Below are 20,662 nucleotides of genomic sequence, written 5' to 3' on the forward strand. Positions count from 1 at the left end.
TTGATGTACAGAAGGCAAAGCCAACGACAAAAATAACAACTGGCCAAAAATAAAGGCCCAGAGGGTCGAATCTATTGCAGGTTATAATGAGAAGGAAAGACTTGTATTGCTTCTAATGGAGCCAATCCCTGTAGGAATGTACAGGCTGCGCAAATGGCATCCAGGCTGCTTGGAAAAACCAACAGTCGGGTGAATAAGAACAAATGATGCAGAGGTTGGCACAGAGTTGCCCTGGCACCGCCACGTGTATTTATAGCCAAGGGGCGATGGCGCCCACACTACTGACCCCACTGAGTCTGTGCTATGAGACCTTCCCATAATTCCTCCCCTGTATTTTTTCCTAGTTGGCAGTGGCTGCTGGGATTTGTAGTTTCCAGTAGTAAAATAGCCATAAATCTGCCACCACCCTAATCCTTTCATAAGGATTCAGTCAACTCCTTAATGATGAATAAGTGCAATTAGTCACAGGTAAGGGATAATGGCCTTCCCTCTCCGCTCTTTCATTTCTGCTACAGAATCAAGCTGGAACATGAGCGTCTTTCCTCTCTTTAGGAACGGGATTACGTGGGTGTCTGCCGGGACCTGCTGTGTCTTATATACAGTCACAATAAGCTGTACCCCCATACTGTACTGTCTAAGGGAAACACTATGGCACCCCCTACCCATATGTATAAATACAAATATACAGAGAAGGAATGTTCTGGGCGCACAATAAGCTGTACCCCCATACTGTACTGTCTAAGGGAAACACTATGGCACCCCCTACCCATATGTATAAATACAAATATACAGAGAAGGAATGTTCTGGGTACACAATAAGCTGTACCCCCATACTGTACTGTCTAAGGGAAACACTATGGCACCTCCTACCCATATGTATAAATACAAATATACAGAAAAGGAATGTTCTGGGCACACAATAAGCTGCACCCCCATACTGTACTGTCTAAGGGAAACACTATGGCACCCCCTACCCATATGTATAAATACAAATATACAGAGAAGGAATGTTCTGGGCACACAATAAGCTGTACCCCCATACTGTACTGTCTAAGGGAAACACTATGGCACCTCCTACCCATATGTATAAATACAAATATACAGAGAGGGAATGTTCTGGGCACACAATAAGCTGTACCCCCATACTGTACTGTCTAAGGGAAACACTATGGCACCTCCTACCCATATGTATAAATACAAATATACAGAGAGGGAATGTTCTGGGCACACAATAAGCTGTACCCCCATACTGTACTGTCTAAGGGAAACACTATGGCACCTCCTACCCATATGTATAAATACAAATATACAGAGAAGGAATGTTCTGGGCACACAATAAGCTGTACCCCCATACTGTACTGTCTAAGGGAAACACTATGGCACCCCCTACCCATATGTATAAATACAAATATACAGAGAGGGAATGTTCTGGGCACACAATAAGCTATGTTTTGCTTTAATTACAATGAATTCAGTACTGATAGTATAAAGTGCTGACTTTTAGTGTTGGAAATGCTTTGCGGTGTTTATGTGTGCAATGCCATATTTCATGTTTAGCACTGTTTCTTGCTGAGGATCAGCCCTGATCTCATTTTTATGTTGCGTGGTGAATCAGTTTTATCGCTGGAATAGTTCTCCCCGCACACAGGACAGACTGGGTCTGTTTCACTGGAAACGCTTATTCTCACATAAATCATTTCTGATCGCCGGGTGTTTCGCTCCAGATAAATGTTTATCGTTATTCCTGCCGTGCAGAGGCTCTTTTGTTATCGATTGGAGACTTATTGCACGGATGTTGTTGGTTCTGCGGCAGTATCCGAGAATTAACTCTTTCAAGTCATTTTTACAGTAAGCGGCATATTTATTATAGTGAGTAAACCAACATCACCGGTGATATTGCCCATAGTAACCAATCAGCAACAAGATTTGAATGGTCACCTTCAAGTTAAAAAAACATAACAAAGTTCTATATGCTATAGAATGGCCAATTCTAAACAACATTTCAGTTGTTCTTCATAATTTTTTTTATAGTTTATGAATTATTTCCCTTCTTCTTCTTATTCTTTCCAGCTTTCAAATGGGGGTCACTGACCCCGGCAGCCAAAACCTATTGCTCTCTTTGCAGCTTCAATTTTATTGCTAATGTTACTTGTTATTACTTATCTTTCCTATTCATATTCCTCTCTTTCATTTAAACCACTCTGTGGTTGCTAAGGGAATTGGAACCCCAGCAACCTGATAGCTGCTGAAATTTCAAACTGGAGAGTAACTGAACAAAAAGTAAAACAATTCAAAAACTAAATATAAAAAATGAAGACCAATTGCAAATTGAATATCACTCTCTACATATACTAAAAAACCCCTTAACATAGCAAATAAAGAAATGAGGTAACTGCTAGGCATGCTGGGAATTCAGTCTGTGAACAGTATGGCAGTTCCCACTGAACTGAAAAGATGCTTTCAGGAGGTCCCTGTAGAACCCCCTTCCCTTTGTCCCCAAACGTTACTTAACTACAACTTTCTTTGTTTATTTAACATATAATTGGGGTTTGGTTATGCTGAGCGGAGAGTTGTAGTCCAGCAACATCTGGGAGCCAGTGGTTTAGAAATTTGGTTCTATAAGATACTAAACAATTAGGGACAAATTATTTGTATTTCATACCTGGGGCCCAAGTTCTGACGATGACACTCATTTTTTTTGTAAATCTTTTTTTCCCCATTATTTGAACAAATAAGTGAATATTGGTGGTGCGGCAGCCTGGACAATCGGTTGCACCCACTGGTATATAGTGTAGCATCGGTTCTTGTATCTTAAATAACCATTCCTGTTTCTGTTTGTTCAGACAGCAAAGCTATTGTGGACGGCAACCTAAAGCTTATCCTCGGCCTGATATGGACCCTTATCCTGCATTATTCCATCTCCATGCCCGTTTGGGAAGATGAAGGTGATGAGGAAACCAAGAACCAGACGCCAAAGCAGAGACTTCTGGGCTGGATCCAGAACAAAATCCCTCAGCTGCCAATCACCAATTTCAGCCAGAACTGGCAGGATGGAAAGGCACTGGGAGCTCTGGTGGATAGCTGTGCCCCAGGTAATTCATTTTCTTGTCCTTTACTTTAGGGATTCTCAGCCTGTTGCTCTCCCTGAGTTGCTGAACTAGAGGTTGCCTGTAACAGCAGCTTAAATAAAACAGCCCGAAGACGATTAATGTTTCTTCTCCAGTAGTGGAGGATTATGGGAGTTCACAAAGTTCATTGCTAACTGGTGTTGGAAGTGTAGGTACAGATTTATCAGTATAATACAAATACTAATACTAGTGCCGACTCACTTATGTGTCTAGGAGTATGATAATCTCCAGGCTCGTAATATTTTATACAATAACAAAGAATATTTATTCAGTAAACAGGGTAAAGCATAGATAGTCAATACAGGTTCAAGTGCATAAAAGAGTAGCACAGGGAAACAACCCAGAGATGTTAAATACTGTCCCTAAACCCTACTAACTTACTAACTAGTTACAGAAATTAAGATCCTTTTTTAACTATAATTGTCTGAGAAAACCCGAATCAGCTGCTGAATTCTGCCCATGTATGGCCAACTTTAGATTGTGGATTCTAAATAGAAAGTGAATGGGCCAACTGATGAAACAATGGCATACAAATGTCTAATATCTCTTTCCAGGATTATGTCCCGATTGGGAATCTTGGGACCCTAAGAAGCCGGTGGAGAATGCCAGGGAGGCTATGCAGCAAGCTGATGATTGGCTAGGAGTCCCTCAGGTACTGAAATATTCAGGAATAGATAGACATATTCATGTGAATAGCTTAATACTTATGTTGCAAATCTGAACAGCTTTTGTGTGTTTGTTATTGTCACTGTGGGGCTGGGTAATATATATATATATATATATATATATATATATATATATATATATATATATATCTGTAATAGTCTTTCATGGTTTATCCCCATCTGTATAATAAGCTTTTGTTTTTTTGGGAGAGGCAATATAGATGGTGGAGCTCTTTATAAATGACTTTTTGCATTGAGTTGGAGAGTAAAGGTGGCCATACACAGTAAGATCAGCTCAGTTGTCGAAGTTGCCAAACAAAGGCTGGGGGTCTAAAGGACCCAAATTGGCAGCTGAAATATTCCCATGTATGGCCACCTTAAAAACAAAATAAATCCTTTCTCCACCCACTGTGAAACTGCAGTATCCAATCAAAACATTAACTGACATGTAGGAAAATAAAAAATAATTTCTGTTCATGGCTAATGCAAGTGCTATTCCCTAGGTGATTGCTCCAGAAGAAATCATTGATCCGAATGTGGATGAACACTCTGTAATGACCTACCTGTCACAGTTCCCTAAAGCCAAATTAAAGCCCGGGGCACCCTTGAAGCCCAAACTGAACCCGAAGAAAGCCAGAGCTTATGGATTAGGTAATTGTCCTTATACTGCTTGAAAACCTTGTCCAACTTTAGTAAATTACTGAAGCAGATTTATTGGATCTTGTTGTTGGATCTTGGATTTATTGGATCTTGTGGTTTCCTTTTTGCATCATAAAATATCAAAGTTGCTTTGCCCCGCAGACAGTACATCTTGTCCACTTCCTGGTCTATTTAATGGTAGAATGCAGCCCCCCATCCATTTCCTGGTCTTTCTTAGATGGTACAGCACAGCCTTCTGTCTACTTCCTGATTATATTACACAATAGAGTTCAGCCTTCTGTCCATTTCCTGGTTTATATTACACAGTAGAGTTCAGCCTTCTGTCCATTTCCTGGTTTATATTACACAGTAGAGTTCAGCCTTCTGCCCACTTCCTGGTTTATATTACACAGTAGAGTGCAGCCTTCTGCCCACTTCCTGGTTTATATTACACAGTAGAGTGCAGCCTTCTGCCCACTTCCTGGTTTATATTACACAGTAGAGTGCAGCCTTCTGCCCACTTCCTGGTTTATATTACACAGTAGAGTTCAGCCTTCTGTTCACTTCCTGGTTTATATTACACAGTAGAGTGCAGCCTTCTGCCCACTTCCTGGTTTATATTACACAGTAGAGTGCAGCCTTCTGCCCACTTCCTGGTTTATATTACACAGTAGAGTTCAGCCTTCTGCCCACTTCCTGGTTTATATTACACAGTAGAGTGCAGCCTTCTGTTCACTTCCTGGTTTATATTACACAGTAGAGTGCAGCCTTCTGCTCACTTCCTGGTTTATATTACACAGTAGAGTGCAGCCTTCTGCCCACTTCCTAGTTTATATTACACAGTAGAGTGCAGCCTTCTGCCCACTTCCTGGTTTATATTACACAGTAGAGTGCAGCCTTCTGCTCACTTCCTGGTTTATATTACACAGTAGAGTGCAGCCTTCTGCCCACTTCCTGGTTTATATTACACAGTAGAGTTCAGCCTTCTGCCCACTTCCTGGTTTATATTACACAGTAGAGTGCAGCCTTCTGCCCACTTCCTGGTTTATATTACACAGTAGAGTTCAGCCTTCTGCTCACTTCCTGGTTTATATTACACAGTAGAGTGCAGCCTTCTGCCCACTTCCTGGTTTATATTACACAGTAGAGTTCAGCCTTCTGCCCACTTCCTGGTTTATATTACACAGTAGAGTTCAGCCTTCTGTTCACTTCCTGGTTTATATTACACAGTAGAGTTCAGCCTTCTGCCCACTTCCTGGTTTATATTACACAGTAGAGTGCAGCCTTCTGCTCACTTCCTGGTTTATATTACACAGTAGAGTGCAGCCTTCTGCCCACTTCCTGGTTTATATTACACAGTAGAGTTCAGCCTTCTGCTCACTTCCTGGTTTATATTACACAGTAGAGTGCAGCCTTCTGCTCACTTCCTGGTTTATATTACACAGTAGAGTGCAGCCTTCTGCTCACTTCCTGGTTTATATCACACAGTAGAGTGCAGCCTTCTGTCCACTTCCTGGTTTATATTACACAGTAGAGTTCAGCCTTCTGCTCACTTCCTGGTTTATATTACACAGTAGAGTGCAGCCTTCTGCTCACTTCCTGGTTTATATTACACAGTAGAGTTCAGCCTTCTGCTCACTTCCTGGTTTATATCACACAGTAGAGTGCAGCCTTCTGCTCACTTCCTGGTTTATATTACACAGTAGAGTGCAGCCTTCTGCTCACTTCCTGGTTTATATTACACAGTAGAGTGCAGCCTTCTGTCCACTTCCTGGTTTATATTACACAGTAGAGTGCAGCCTTCTGCTCACTTCATGGTTTATATTACACAGTAGAGTGCAGCCTTCTGTCCACTTCCTGGTTTATATTACACAGTAGAGTGCAGTCTTCTGTCCACTTCATGGAGTTCTGTATATTACATATTCGATTACATCCATGTGTCCACTTCCTGGTCTGTATTACATGGTACAAATCAGCATTTGGTCCAGTTCTGTATTGAATCTTGTATGGTAGAATACAGTCTGCTGTGTCATGTTCCTGCCCTTAAATCATAGGGTAGAAGGCCCTGTCTACCTCCTCGTTAGTCTTACATATCAGAATCTGCCTTATATATTAATATGGTAATTTAGGCTGAAATAGGCACCGTTCCACCAAGTTAGAACTGTTGTTAAAGTGTAACCTGTGTAAATGCTCGTTAATTCATGGTGACATGGTAAAATCTAATTAGCTGTTCCCTTGGATGTATAGCTTACATGGTAATGAGAAAGAAAGCCTTACTGTATCTTCTATAGCCTGGGGTACCCTGTTCTGTAAATCTAGTCTGCAGTGTGTAGGTCTGTAGGAGTTTATGTGCCGGTTTGAGCAGCAGCCCTATACATTATAGGATGTTTAGCCATTCTAAGCCTCATAATTGCTTGTAATGAGCCGTATGATTATATCTCTCGCTGGCGATGGGATGGGCCGTTCCTGCTATAACTTTACATAATTCTGGGAAACAGAATGTTTATAAAACTGCAGAACTTTCCAGTAATCCTAAATCACCCTAGAAGGCATATGTTGCCTGCATCGTCCCTGCTGCTCAGAAACCCAAGCTATTGCATTGCTGTGCGAGTTATACTTCCCCTTTAATTCAAGTCAAAATGAAACCTCTACCTTGTAGGGATAATTTTCCAGTTCAGAGGCTCAAAAAGCAGCACAAATGTGCCATCTGTAGCTTATGGTTCCCATTTTATTTTTTGCTACACTCACACCTCATAATATTTTTATGGACCTCAGCAGCAGTCAGATGTAGGTAAAATTTCTGTGGTTTAATCACGTTGGCGAGCGGTCGTTTAGGAGGCCCAGAGCCAAATGTGAAGCTGAAAATGTTACTTCTGTTATAGTTTAGGCAGCAGAAGCAATTCCTAATTGATCTTCATATTTTGTGGTTTTTGAATTATTTGCATTTTTTTTTTCATTCTGCCTGCTTTAAGACTTGGAATATAATATGTTATCTGGTTGCTAGGGGTTTAATTACCATAACAACCTGGGGTTAGGTTTGAATTAAAAAGAGAGGTTGATTAGAGGAGGGCCTGAAAAATAAGCAATAAAAAAAAATAATAAACTTTTTTTAGGTTGCTTGGGTTGTTCTGAATCATTCCAGCTGCCAGACGGAAAGATCAAGGATAGGAAGGATAATAATTCAAAAACCATATGAAATAAATAATGAAGACCAACTGAAATGCTGATTAGAACAGATCCAAGAGTTAGGGGGTAAGGGGTAATTAACCTTATAATGAACTTTCAGTATAATGTAGAGAGTAAGACAGTTTGAGACAATATGCAACTGGTCTTCATTTTTTTTTAATTATTTAGCTTCTTTTTCAAGTCTCCATTTTGGAATATCAGCGCCTATTGGGTTGCTGGGGTCTAAATTGCCCTAGCAACCAAGCAATTGTTTGAATAAGAGACTGGAATATGAATAGGGGAGGCCTGAATAAAAAGATGAGGAATCCAAAGTAACAATAATCGTTTTTGGCTACTGGGGTCAGTAGAAAGCTGGAAAGATTTAAAAGAAGGCAAATCATAATAAATAATAATATAATGTACTGTTACCCTGCATTGGTACAACTGGTGTGTTTGCCTCAGACAGACGACTATAGTTTATACAAACAAAGCTGCTGTGTAGCCCTGGGGGCAGCCATTCAAAGAAGAAAAGGCACAGGTTACTAAGCAGATAACAGATAAAGCCCCATTATATTCTACAGAGCTTATCTGTTATCTGCTATGTAACCTGTACCTTTTTATCAGCTTCAATGGCTGCCTCCATGGCTACACAGCAGCTTATTTATACAAACTGTAGCATCTATAGCAAACACCCCAGTGCAGGGCAACAGTACATTCTAATTTAATTAATTTCATTTTTTGGTGTTACTGTTCCTTTAATACTTGGCATAGTCACAATTAGTGTTCAAGGTGACATCATGCAGGTAGTGATGTCACAAGCACAGTTGCCATTTCCTCCTAGAGGTGGGTGGGACAGAAAGCTGCTGTCAGACTGGTTTAATACCCAGGTCACACCCATCATTTACTATCAGTTCCAGAAAGCGAACTTCATTGTTCGGTAGCAAATTTAATTTTACATGAATCCCCAAGAAGACATGATTTGCAGTTAATTGCACCCGTATCTTAAAATGCCAGGGGCTTGCCAGATGGTAATTTGTGGTCCAATTACATCCAAACTTTAATTGCATCCTTATTAATAAACCCAAAGGAAGCCGGGAATTACAGACTTCCTCCCATACACAGATTTGCCGCACAAAATCAACAGAAAATATGGGTATATTCCCAGCACCGGGGACTATTGCCTGTACTCTTGATTCAGAATCTTGAAACAATATATATGCTGCTACATTGTTTCAGGAGTCTGAGCCAGCAGTGAAGAAAATATAAACAGATACAGGTATGGGATCCTTTACCCGGAAACCCATTATCCAGAAAGCTCCAAATTACGGGAAGGCCGTCTCCCATAGACTCCATTTTAATCAAATAATTCAGAATTTTAAAACTGATTTCCTTTTTCTCTGTAGTAATAAAACAGTACCTGTACTTGGTCCCAACTAAGATATAATTACCCCTTATTGGGGCAGAACAGCCCTATTGGGTTTATTTAATGGTTAAATGATTCCCTTTTCTCTGTAATAATAAAACAGTACCTGTACTTGATCCCAACTAAGATATAATTACCCCTTATTGGGGGCAGAACAGCCCTATTGGGTTTATTTAATGGTTAAATGATTCCCCTTTCTCTGTAATAATAAAACAGTACCTGTACTTGATCCCAACTAAGATATAATTACCCCTTATTGGGGCAGAACAGCCCTATTGGGTTTATTTAATGGTTAAATGATTCCCTTATCTCTGTAATAATAAAACAGTACCTGTACTTGATCCCAACTAAGATATAATTACCCCTTATTGGGGGCAGAACAACCCTTATCCAGAATTCCCTTGGTCCCAAGCATTCTGGATAACAGGTCCTGTACTGCTTTCAGTTGCAATTACATTTATAAATAAGTTTGTAAATTCATTTTAGAAAGGTCCTTGGAATAATATTTTACTGAGAAAAGAACATCGTTTGGGTGGAGTTCCCTGTTCCCCCATTTTTCTTGTCTGATATTCTGGAAGTAAAAGGGAAACTGGGAATGATGGTCTGAAAAAAAAATAAAAAATCATCTTGTAGCCCAGAGCTTCATCCGTTTCATGGGCTGAATGATCAGAAACACAGAATACATACTTAAAGCCAAACATATTTAGATTTGCATGCACAGCAATCTCTGGCTGTAAGGAATTACTTGTGTCAATGAATATTTATATTTATGTTGTTTTAATTCGCCTGCAGTGTTTTGTGTGAAAAAAAAGTCCTCCTTCTCTCCAGTCTTTGCTTTGGGCTTTTTCTGGCTGGCTACACTTTTAATGAAATACTTGTGTTATACAGTATCCATTGTAGATCTTATGTTTGGATCTTGTTTCTCTGCATCTGTTAATCTCTCTAAATCCTGAATTCTCTTTATTGAGGTCTCTCTAGGCGGCAGTAGGCTAAACAAAGGAAAATAATCTCAGCCATAAAGCAGGGCAGGACTGCTGCTTACAATGGGGGGGATCAGATAGGATCTGTGCCACTGTGACAGAATGCTCTGTTATACAGATAGCTAGAATCTCAGCCATAAAGCAGGGCAGGACTGCTGCTTACAATGGGGGGATCAGATAGGATCTGTGCCACTGTGACAGAATGCTCTGTTATACAGATAGCTAGAATCTCAGCCATAAAGCAGGGCAGGACTGCTGCTTACAATGGGGGGATCAGATAGGATCTGTGCCACTGTGACAGAATGCTCTGTTATACAGATAGCTAGAATCTCAGCCATAAAGCAGGGCAGGACTGCTGCTTACAATGGGGGGGATCAGATAGGATCTGTGCCACTGTGACAGAATGCTCTGTTATACAGATAGCTAGAATCTCAGCCATAAAGCAGGGCAGCACTGCTGCTTACAATGGGGGGGATCAGATAGGATCTGTGCCACTGTGACAGAATGCTCTGTTATACAGATAGCTAGAATCTCAGCCATAAAGCAGGGCAGGACTGCTGCTTACAATGGGGGGGATCAGATAGGATCTGTGCCACTGTGACAGAATGCTCTGTTATACAGATAGCTAGACTCTCAGCCATAAAGCAGGGCAGGACTTCTGCTAACAGGATTAGCTGGTAGCAGAAAGCTCCCAGGAGGCGCTGAGAAATCGTAATTGAGAAGTAGACGGTGGCCTGTGATTGGTTGTACCTGTTATAACTGGAACATGTTCTTTTAATGTCTTTTAGGTGTTGAACCAACTGGTAATATGGTGAAAAGATCAGCACCGTTTACTGTGGAGACCATCAGTGCAGGGACAGGCGAGGTTCTGGTGTACATAGAAGATCCAGAAGGCAACAGGGAAGAGGTGGGTAATCCCGTTTGAACATCAGTGAACATTAACCATTATAGATCCCACCCACTTACCCAGCATTCTATTTCTGTGTCACATGGTATCCCTGAATCAGTGAAGGCAAAAGCCACGTAGATATAAATAATTCCTTATATAACCTACCAACTACAGGCATCGACCCCTTCCTTATAATCCTCTATTAGTCCTGTTTGACTTATTAGGGTGAAGACACACAGAGCTACTTAGTAGCAGCTACTTTTTCACGGTTACTAAATGCCAGAAAATCCCCTGCCATAGACAATGCTGAGAATTGCCTCTGCTAAACACGCGTAGGGACAGTTATCAGTAAATGATCAGCATTGTCTGTTTTAGTAGCCATGACAAGTAGCTGCTACTAGTAGCCCCGTGTGTCTTCACCCTTACATGTAGTGGATTAATTATTTCTCCTATAGTATGCTGGGGGCCAGATTAATTTAAAATTAAGTCATGTAATGAAGTCTGTGGAGTCTCTGAGCAAACTGGGGGGCCATAAAACTCCTTTGGAGGGCCACATCCGGCCCGGGGCCCCCAGTTGGACAGCCCTGCCCTGTATAAACGAAATAACTAACTACTGGCTGTTTCTGAATGGAAACAATGGCAGAAAGTAATGAGAAACCTCTTGGGAATGATGTGCCCGGCTCTGCCCGCCCCACATACCTCTCTTATCTCCTAATCACATCTCTCGTTATTTTCTAGGCCAAGGTCACAGGAAACAATGACAAGAACAAAACATTTTCAGTGGAGTATGTCCCTAAAGTTACAGGCATGCATAAGGTAAGTGCAGCCTTGGTCACGGAGGCGGAGCTTTCATGCTGCAGCCTGCGCTATAGCTGTTGTTGAACTACAACTCCTGTTGAACTACAACTACTGCAGCGGGGCCGGGTAAATTGCTCTGGGGGGCCAGATCCGGCCCGCGGGCTGTAGTTCGGGGACCTCTGCACTACTGTATATGGCTCCTTGTATATTGTCCCAGTGTTTGATCCACAGGCCAATCAGGTGATGTATCTCTGCCTTAAAAGAGAAGGAAAGTCTAAATCACTAGGGGGAGTGGCAAATGTTAGGAACCCCCCCCCTCCTATTGATTATAATCACCTACCTGAAATCCTAACATTTGGTTTCCCCAAGTTATTTAGACTTCCCTTCTCCTGTAAGAATTACTTTGGATGTTCAACCCTGTAACATTGTCACCCAGTTTTCTTGCCTTCAGCTTTATTCCCAAAGCTGCCATTTTGTGCCAATTGTTCCACAGAACGGGTAGGCTAAGTAGAAAATTTTTACCCCAGAGGGGTGGGTGAAGGTACCATTAAAGGGGTTGTTCAGCTTTATTTTAGTATGTTGTAGAATGAACAATTCTAAGCAACCTTTTCATTTGGTCATTATAGTTTTTGAATTATTTGCCTTCTTCTTCTTAAAGTGCCCATACACGGGGCGATTGTAGCTGCCGATATGGGTCCCTTGGACTGATTCGGCAGCTTATCGGCCCATCTAGGGGCAGGAGCGAGGGGCCTGGCCGACCGATATCTGGCCTGAAATTAAGCAGATATTGATCGGCCAGGTTAAAAGATTTAGTCGGATCGGGGACCGACGCGGCCCCCGAACTGACTGCCCCATTTCCGCCATTATAATTTGATTGTTTGGCCCCAGGGCCAAAAGATCGAATTAGCCTACATGTTCCCCGATATCAACCACCCCTAGGTGGGGATATCGGGTGAAGATCCGCTTGCTTGGTGACCTCGCCAAGCAAGCGAATCTTCACGTGTATGGGCACCTTAACTCTTTGCAGCTTTCAAATGGGGGTCACTGACCCCGGCAGCCAAAAAACTATTGCTCTGTGAGGCTCCAGTTTTATTATTACTTTTTATTCCTTATCTTTCTATTCAGTCCCTCCCCTATTAATATATCAGTCTCTCATTCAAACCACTCCCTGGTTGCTAAGGTAATTTTGACCCTAGCAACCAGATAGCTGTTATTACCCCAAACTGGAGAGCTGCCGAACAATTATTATTATATTATTAAAATAATTTAAAGACTACAAATAATAAAAAATTAAGACCAATTGCAAATTGTCTCAGAGTATTACTCTCTACATTGTACTAAGAGCTGACTCAAAGGTGATACAACCCCTTTAATGCAGTGACTGCAGTATCAGGGGGTACAAGTGGGCAGAGGGCTTGGTTGCTAAGGGGCTGTGAGCCATGTAGGTTATAGTTACACCATATAACACGCTATGGGCGAGTCCCATTGTGGCGCTACAGGAGCTGTGTGCTGTGGTTGATGCCCCGAAGGCGACTCAGTAACACAGAGACTATTCTGTCAGTTTGTGCCAAGGGAAACAAAACAGCTCATAGCTTGGCACAGGCCCTTACATGATCTGGCATTAGTGGGGAAAGCCGGGTATTCATGTGACCTACAGTAATTAGAAGTGAATTAAAATCCCCTTTTTAGCTGTCAGTGGGTTTATAATGCTGTTCCAAGCTATACATTATCTCATAGGAGCTTGGGCGCGCCGGCATCGGGCAGGGTAGCAACGCGCGCCAGTTGCACTAATCTCCCTGAAATGGAAATATATCCGCACAGCCCATTGGATATATCCGCACAGCCCGCTAGAGGTCAATGTCTCCGGGAGCAAAGTGCCGGGCATGGAACCAGCCTGGCTTCCCCTTAAATAACCCAGCGCCTCTCTCCTTGCACTTCTACTGGGGAAAGGAGGGAAATTAAAACAGATGTTTCCTTAGGAATTTCCACCTAATAAGTATACACACATAGTGTGCTAAGTGCTGATTATTATGGGATACAGGGCTGCCATTTTTATTCCTGTTTTAAAACGGTGCTAACTGTGGGGAGGGAGCAAGATAGCAGCTCCCAGTAGGTATCAGAATAGCACTCAATAGTAAGAAATCCAAGTCCGGCTTGGGACTCCTCCAGTTACATGGGAGTAGGAGAAACAATAGGTTAGCTGAAAGCAGTTCTAATGTGTAGCGCCGGCTGAAAGCTCAGACTCAGGCACACTTTACTGCTGCGCTGCAAGTTGGAGTGATATCCCTCCCCCCCAGCAGCCGATCAGCAGAACAATGGGAAGGGAGCAAGATAGCAGCTCCCAGTAGGTATCAGAATAGCACTCAATAGTAAGAAATCCAAGTCCGGCTTGGGACTCCTCCAGTTACATGGGAGTAGGAGAAACAATAGGTTAGCTGAAAGCAGTTCTAATGTGTAGCGCTGGCTGAAAGCTCAGACTCAGGCACACTTTACTGCTGCGCTGCAAGTTGGAGTGATATCCCCCCCTCCCCCCCAGCAGCCGATCAGCAGAACAATGGGAAGGAAGCAAGATAGCAGCTCCCAGTAGGTATCAGAATAGCACTCAATAGTAAGAAATCCAAGTCCGGCTTGGGACTCCTCCAGTTACATGGGAGTAGGAGAAACAATAGGTTAGCTGAAAGCAGGTCTAATGTGTAGCGCTGGCTGAAAGCTCAGACTCAGGCACAATGCACTGAGATGGCGCCTACACACCAATATTACAGCTACAAATACAGAGGGAATTATTAGCAAAGCACACAGCATAATTTAGTAATAAAAACTACACCATAAAATTCTGACAGAATCAGTTTAATTAAGCATTTTAAGTTTATGTGCAGTACTCTGCTCCCTTCCAGCCACAATTCTAATTCCTATAATTTTTTATGCTTTTTTTTATTTGGGTGTAGTTTTAATAAGATTTCAGACAATTTTTCGTTGATGCAACCAACTTTTTATACCAGAATTATTCATTGAGAGCATAAGGTAATAAAAATGAAATCTGTGCTACAAACTAAGTATATAATATTTAGTGTACAACCCTACTGTGACATATAAGGGTATTCAAGTCACCAAGGAGCTCCATGATCAGATAAAGGTACAGGTATGGGACCCGTTATCCAGAATGCTCGGGACCTAGGGTTTTCCGGATAAGGGGTCTTTAAACAGTAATTAAACCCAATAGGATTGTTTTGGCTCCAGAAACGATTCATTATATCTTAGTTGGGATCAAGTACAGGTACTGTTTTATTATTACAGAGAAAAGGGAATCATTTAACCATTAAATAAACCCAATAGGACTGTTCTGCCCCAATAAGGGGTAATTATATCTTAGTTGGGATCAAGTACAGGTACTGTTGTATTATTACAGAGAAAAGGGAATCATTTAACCATGAAATAAACCCAATAGGGCTGTTCTGCCCCCAATAAGGGGTAATTATATCTTAGTTGGGATCAAATACAGGTACTGTTTTATTATTACAGAGTAAAGGGAATCATTTAACCATTAAATAAACCCAATAGGGCTGTTCTGCCCGAATAAGGGGTAATTATATCTTAGTTGGGATCAAGTACAGGTACTGTTTTATTATTACAGAGAAAAGGGAATCATTTAACCATTAAATAAACCCAATAGGGCTGTTCTGCCCCAATAAGGGGTAATTATATCTTAGTTGGGATCAAGTACAGGTACTGTTTTATTATTACAGAGAAAAGGGAATCATTTAACCATTAAATAAACCCAATAGGGCTGTTCTGCCCCAATAAGGGGTAATTATATCTTAGTTGGGATCAAGTACAGGTACTGTTTTATTATTACAGAGAAAAGGGAATCATTTAACCATTAAATAAACCCAATAGGGCTGTTCTGCCCCAATAAGGGGTAATTATATCTTAGTTGGGATCAAGTACAGGTACATTAGTTATTATAATACACAAGTTTCAGTGAATCATGTGACAGAAATGATATCACTAAGCAGCGATTATAAGGATATAGTTTACAGTATGTTCGAGCACAAATCACGGAAGCACTCGGGTGATTGTAGAAAATTGTCTTTACTACATAACATAAAGTGCAGTCAACATGAACACATTACGATCCTGGTACCGCTATCAGCATGGAGACGGGTTGATGTTCGCTACGCTACATGTTCAATGCAGTAAAGACGCTCTGTTGCAATTACCCAAGAGTGCTTTTGTGATGTATTTAAATATATATCAGATGTATGTATCTATCACTGTAATTCAGTAGATGAGTTATGCCCCCCCCCCCCATCTCTCTCTCATTCTTTCTCCCTCTCTCATACATGTAACTGCCAACATTCCAAATCCAGACTTTGAAGAGCAGGCCAGTTGGCAGGTTTAGACTCATGAAAAGATTAGTTTATTATCAAAGTTATGGGACCATAAGTTTTCCTGGTGTTCTTGAAATGTTGATAATAAATCAGCCTCAAGATTTCCTGTCAGAGCAGTACAAATTTATCTGTTTTGGGCACTGACCCCCCACCCCCCCACACCCATATAGCACCAACATATTCCACAGTAAAGATATGATGCATCGGCCCCTGCCCCAGTGAGCTTACAATCTAAGGTCCCTATCACATTCCCATCAGCCCCTGCCCCAGTGAGCTTACAATCTAAGGTCCCTATCCCATTCCCATCAGCCCCTGCCCCAGTGAGCTTACAATCTAAGGTCCCTATCACATTCCCATCAGCCCCTGCCCCAGTGAGCTTACAATATAAGGTCCCTATCCCATTCCCATCAGTCCCTGCCCCAGTGAGCTTACAATCTAAGGCCCCTATCACATTCCCATCAGTCCCTGCCCCAGTGAGCTTACAATATAAGGTCCCTATCCCATTCCCATCAGCCCCTGCCCCAGTGGAGCTTACAATCTAAGGTCCCTATCACATTCCCATCAGTCCCTGCCCCAGTGAGCTTACAATCTAAGGCCCCTATCACATTCCCATCAGTCCCTGCCCCAGTGAGCTTACAATCTAAGATCCCAATAACATTCCCATCAGTCCCTGCCCCAGTGAGCTTACAATCTAAGATCCCAATCACATTCCCATCAGTCCCTGCCCCAGTGAGCTTACAATCTAAGGTCCCTATCATATTCCCATCAGTCCCTGCCCCAGTGAGCTTTCAATCTAAGGTCCCTATCACATTCCCATCAGTCCCTGCCCCAGTGAGCTTACAATCTAAGGCCCCTATCACATTCCCATCAGTCCCTGCCCCAGTGAGCTTACATTTCAAAGTCCCTCTCACATTCCCACCAGTCTCTGCCCCAATGAACTTATTGGAACACACAGTAGGATAAATACAGTGCCAGTTCCATGTATTTCTTTGTCCTGGCTGATATCAAACTTGGGACCCAGTGCTTAACACTGAGCAACCTTGCTGCCAGCACCAGGAATGTAATCCCCCCACCCTAGGTTTCCTTAACTGTTTGACATTGGCAAGTATATTGCCTCTCTCTAGGTTGGTTGAAACAACTGATAAGAGAACTGGTTACTAAGTTTCCTGCCTCTAAAAACCAGGCTGGTTAGAATGGTGGCATTTGAATAGGAGTGGGCTGAGGAAATGACAGCAATAATAATAATCAGTCTGGTTTGTGTTTGCTATGGTGACTGACCCTAGCAACCAGATAACAGTTTAGGCTTATTGCACACTGGGTGTTTTCTAAGATAAAAATACCAGGGATTGTCTGTAAAAGGTTTCTATGGATAAGGTAATAACGGGTACAAAGTGTGCCTATGTTTCAATCATATTATAAACTATTAATTGCTATTAACTACTAAAGTGCCAGATATTTGTGTCACATGCAGACGGCATGTTGCAAGGTAAGGGTCCAATCACGGGTCCCTGAGTGCTGATGTCATTTATAATTGGGGTATTTTCTTAAAGAGCGCCTCTATGTTGGCTCCAATTACCCAAGTATCCCCTTAGCTAAACTGGGCAGATGCATTCTGCCTGTACTATACATGCCCCTACACAGTAGGTACTGGAGATAGTTGGGCATTCTTCAAGAATTTACACTGGGCCAAGTTAATTTTAATGCAGCAGGTTTGTGCCCATCATTGTATTTACACTCGGGTCCGTTCATTTGATAAAACCCAAACGTCACTGTCTGTTCCATTATAGGTCACGGTTCTGTTCGCCGGGCAACATATTGCAAAGAGTCCATTTGAGGTCAACGTCGAGAAGGCTCAGGGAGATGCCAGCAAGGTGACCGCCAAAGGGCCCGGCTTGGAGCCTATCGGAAACATTGCCAATAAGCCGACGTATTTTGACATTTATACAGCAGGTATTGGCCCTCCACCCCTGTCTTTTATTTATTCTAACCTGAATATTGCATTGTGTTTGTCTCTCACTAACCTACCCACCTGCAGTTTCTGTGGGGGTTCTTCCACCCCTTCGTTTTGCAAAAATTTCTTGGTTGCCCAGGAGGGCCTTGTCTAAAGGTGCCCATACACGCGATGTCGCCAAGCGAACGGATCTTCTCCCGATATCCCCCACCTACGTGGGGGGGCGATATCGGGAGAATCCAGGCTAATTCGATCATTTGGCCCTGGGGCCAAACTATTGAATTATAACAACAGGTATAGACAAAGTTGGTCTGGGGACCGCATCAACAAGCAAATGCAGTTTCCGATCCGACTAGGTTTTTTAACCTGCCCGATCAATATCTGGGCGATTTCAGGCCAGATATCGGTCAGACAGGCCCGTCGGTAGTGCCCAAACACGGGCCGATTAGTTGCCGAATCGATCTTAGGGACCCATATCGGCAGCTAGAATTGGCCCGTGTATGGGCAACTTTACTGCTCGTACAGACACGGTAAACAGGCAATGATAACTAGAGGTTCTCCAGATGGTTCTGAACTACAACAATCTCCCAGCATCCCACACGGTTAGCCTAACAGCAGATGGAGGACGTCTGGTTTGCAGTCACTAGACCTGTATCTGGGAATATTTAGTTTAAACTTAGAAAGCCAAGTGGGTTTTCTTTCCTATTGCTAATTTTAGAATCTAAATCACAATGGAAGCAGTAACTTTGCCTGCTAAGCCAACCCAAATACCCCGTGCTGTTTGTGGCACAAGCGCTGGGAGGAATGCAGAGATTGGCAGCCGCTACTGCCCTTCTTACTGGCTGATTTGTATAGAAAAATAATGGCTTTCACTCCAGCTCTGGTTATTCTCCCCCCTGACTGAGAAGCATAGGCGCTCCTCTGTATCTCCAGCTCCATGGAGCTTCTATCCTTTGGTAGATTTGCCCATTAATCTAATTTTCATTTTTTAAACTGTGGGTTACTTGGTTCTGCCCCTGGGATTGCAATAGCATCTTATTGTTATGGTAACCGCCTATCTAGGGATCCCCCTGACTCCCCCTTTTCTCCGTAGACCTAATCCCTTGTGGTGGGACAATGAAATGCTGCCTTCAGTTACACTGAAATCCTTTTTTCTTCACACTGACAAAACAGCCCAAAACGAGCATGCAAACTCAATTATACCTTTGGTTTTAAATACCCACTCTCCCTCAGATTTGTAGGGGACCTCACGGCCTACAGGCCCACCCCTGCCATCGACCTGGTGACAGAGTTATTAGTGAGGAATAGGGCACGATATACTAAACAAAGATAAAAGATAGAATATATCCATGGCACTGAGCTGTAACAGTGACACCTAGAGGGCAGTCTGGGAAAATAAACAAGTACAGGTATGGGACCTGTTTTCCAGAATGCAAGGTACCTGGGGTTTTCCGGATAAGGGATCTTTCCGTAATTTGGATCTTCATAACTTGAGTCTGCTAAAAAATTTAAATATTGAATAAACCCAGTAGGATTGTTTTGCCTCCAATAAGGATTAATTATATCTTAGTTGGGATCAAGTACAGGTACTGTTTTATTATTACAGCGAAAAGGGAATCATTTAACCATGAAATAAACCCAATAGGGCTGTTCTGCCCCCAATAAGGGGTAATTATATCTTAGTTGGGATCAAGTACAGGTACTGTTTTATTATTACAGAGAAAAGGGAATCATTTAACCATTAAATAAACCCAATAGGGCTGTTCTGCCCCCAATAAGGGGTAATTATATCTTAGTTGGGATCAAGTACAGGTACTGTTTTATTATTACAGAGAAAAGGGAATCATTTAACCATTAAATAAACCCAATAGGGCTGTTCTGCCCCAATAAGGGGTAATTATATCTTAGTTGGGATCAAGTACAGGTACTGTTTTATTATTACAGAGAAAAGGGAATCATTTAACCATTAAATAAACCCAATAGGGCTGTTCTGCCCCCAATAAGGGGTAATTATATCTTAGTTGGGATCAAGTACAGGTACTGTTTTATTATTACAGAGAAAAGGGAATCATTTAACCATGAAATAAACCCAATAGGGCTGTTCTGCCCCCAATAAGGGGTAATTATATCTTAGTTGGGATCAAGTACAGGTACTGTTTTATTATTACAGAGAAAAGGGAATCATTTAACCATTAAATAAACCCAATAGGGCTGTTCTGCCCCCAATAAGGGGTAATTATATCTTAGTTGGGATCAAGTACAGGTACTGTTTTATTATTACAGAGAAAAGGGAATCATTTAACCATTAAATAAACCCAATAGGGCTGTTCTGCCCCCAATAGGGGGTAATTATATCTTAGTTGTTATCAATTACAAGATGCTGTTTTTTAACTACAGAGAAAAAGGAAATCAGTTTTAAAATTCTGAATTATTTGATTAAAATGGAGTCTATGGGAGACGGGCTTTCCGCAATTCGGAGCTTTCTGGATAACGGGTTTCCGGATAAGGGATCCCATACCTGTATAAATAAATCTAAGTAATCATTGAAGACGTTTCACTACTCATCCGAGCAGCTTCTTCAGTTCGGATGAGTAGTGAAACGTCTTCAGTGATGACTTAAGAAGTCCAGTTGCTTT

General features: G+C 42.0%; 1 protein-coding gene across 6 annotated transcripts in view; it reads left to right on the forward strand.

The window, feature by feature from the left end:
• The window catches only part of flnb (filamin B), a 169,771-nt gene that overhangs the window by 62,884 nt on the left and 86,225 nt on the right, over positions 1–20,662 (forward strand). For all 6 annotated transcript variants that reach the window (XM_004914170.4, XM_031901250.1, XM_031901251.1 and 3 more), the window contains exons 2-7: positions 2,844–3,092; positions 3,683–3,780; positions 4,297–4,444; positions 10,789–10,907; positions 11,628–11,705; positions 17,863–18,025. In XM_004914170.4, the coding sequence (XP_004914227.1) occupies positions 2,844–3,092; positions 3,683–3,780; positions 4,297–4,444; positions 10,789–10,907; positions 11,628–11,705; positions 17,863–18,025 (855 nt within the window). The remainder of the gene's footprint in view (positions 1–2,843; positions 3,093–3,682; positions 3,781–4,296; positions 4,445–10,788; positions 10,908–11,627; positions 11,706–17,862; positions 18,026–20,662) is intronic.

This window comes from Xenopus tropicalis, chromosome 4 (assembly GCF_000004195.4).
Source record: "Xenopus tropicalis strain Nigerian chromosome 4, UCB_Xtro_10.0, whole genome shotgun sequence".
NCBI lineage: Eukaryota > Metazoa > Chordata > Amphibia > Anura > Pipidae > Xenopus > Xenopus tropicalis.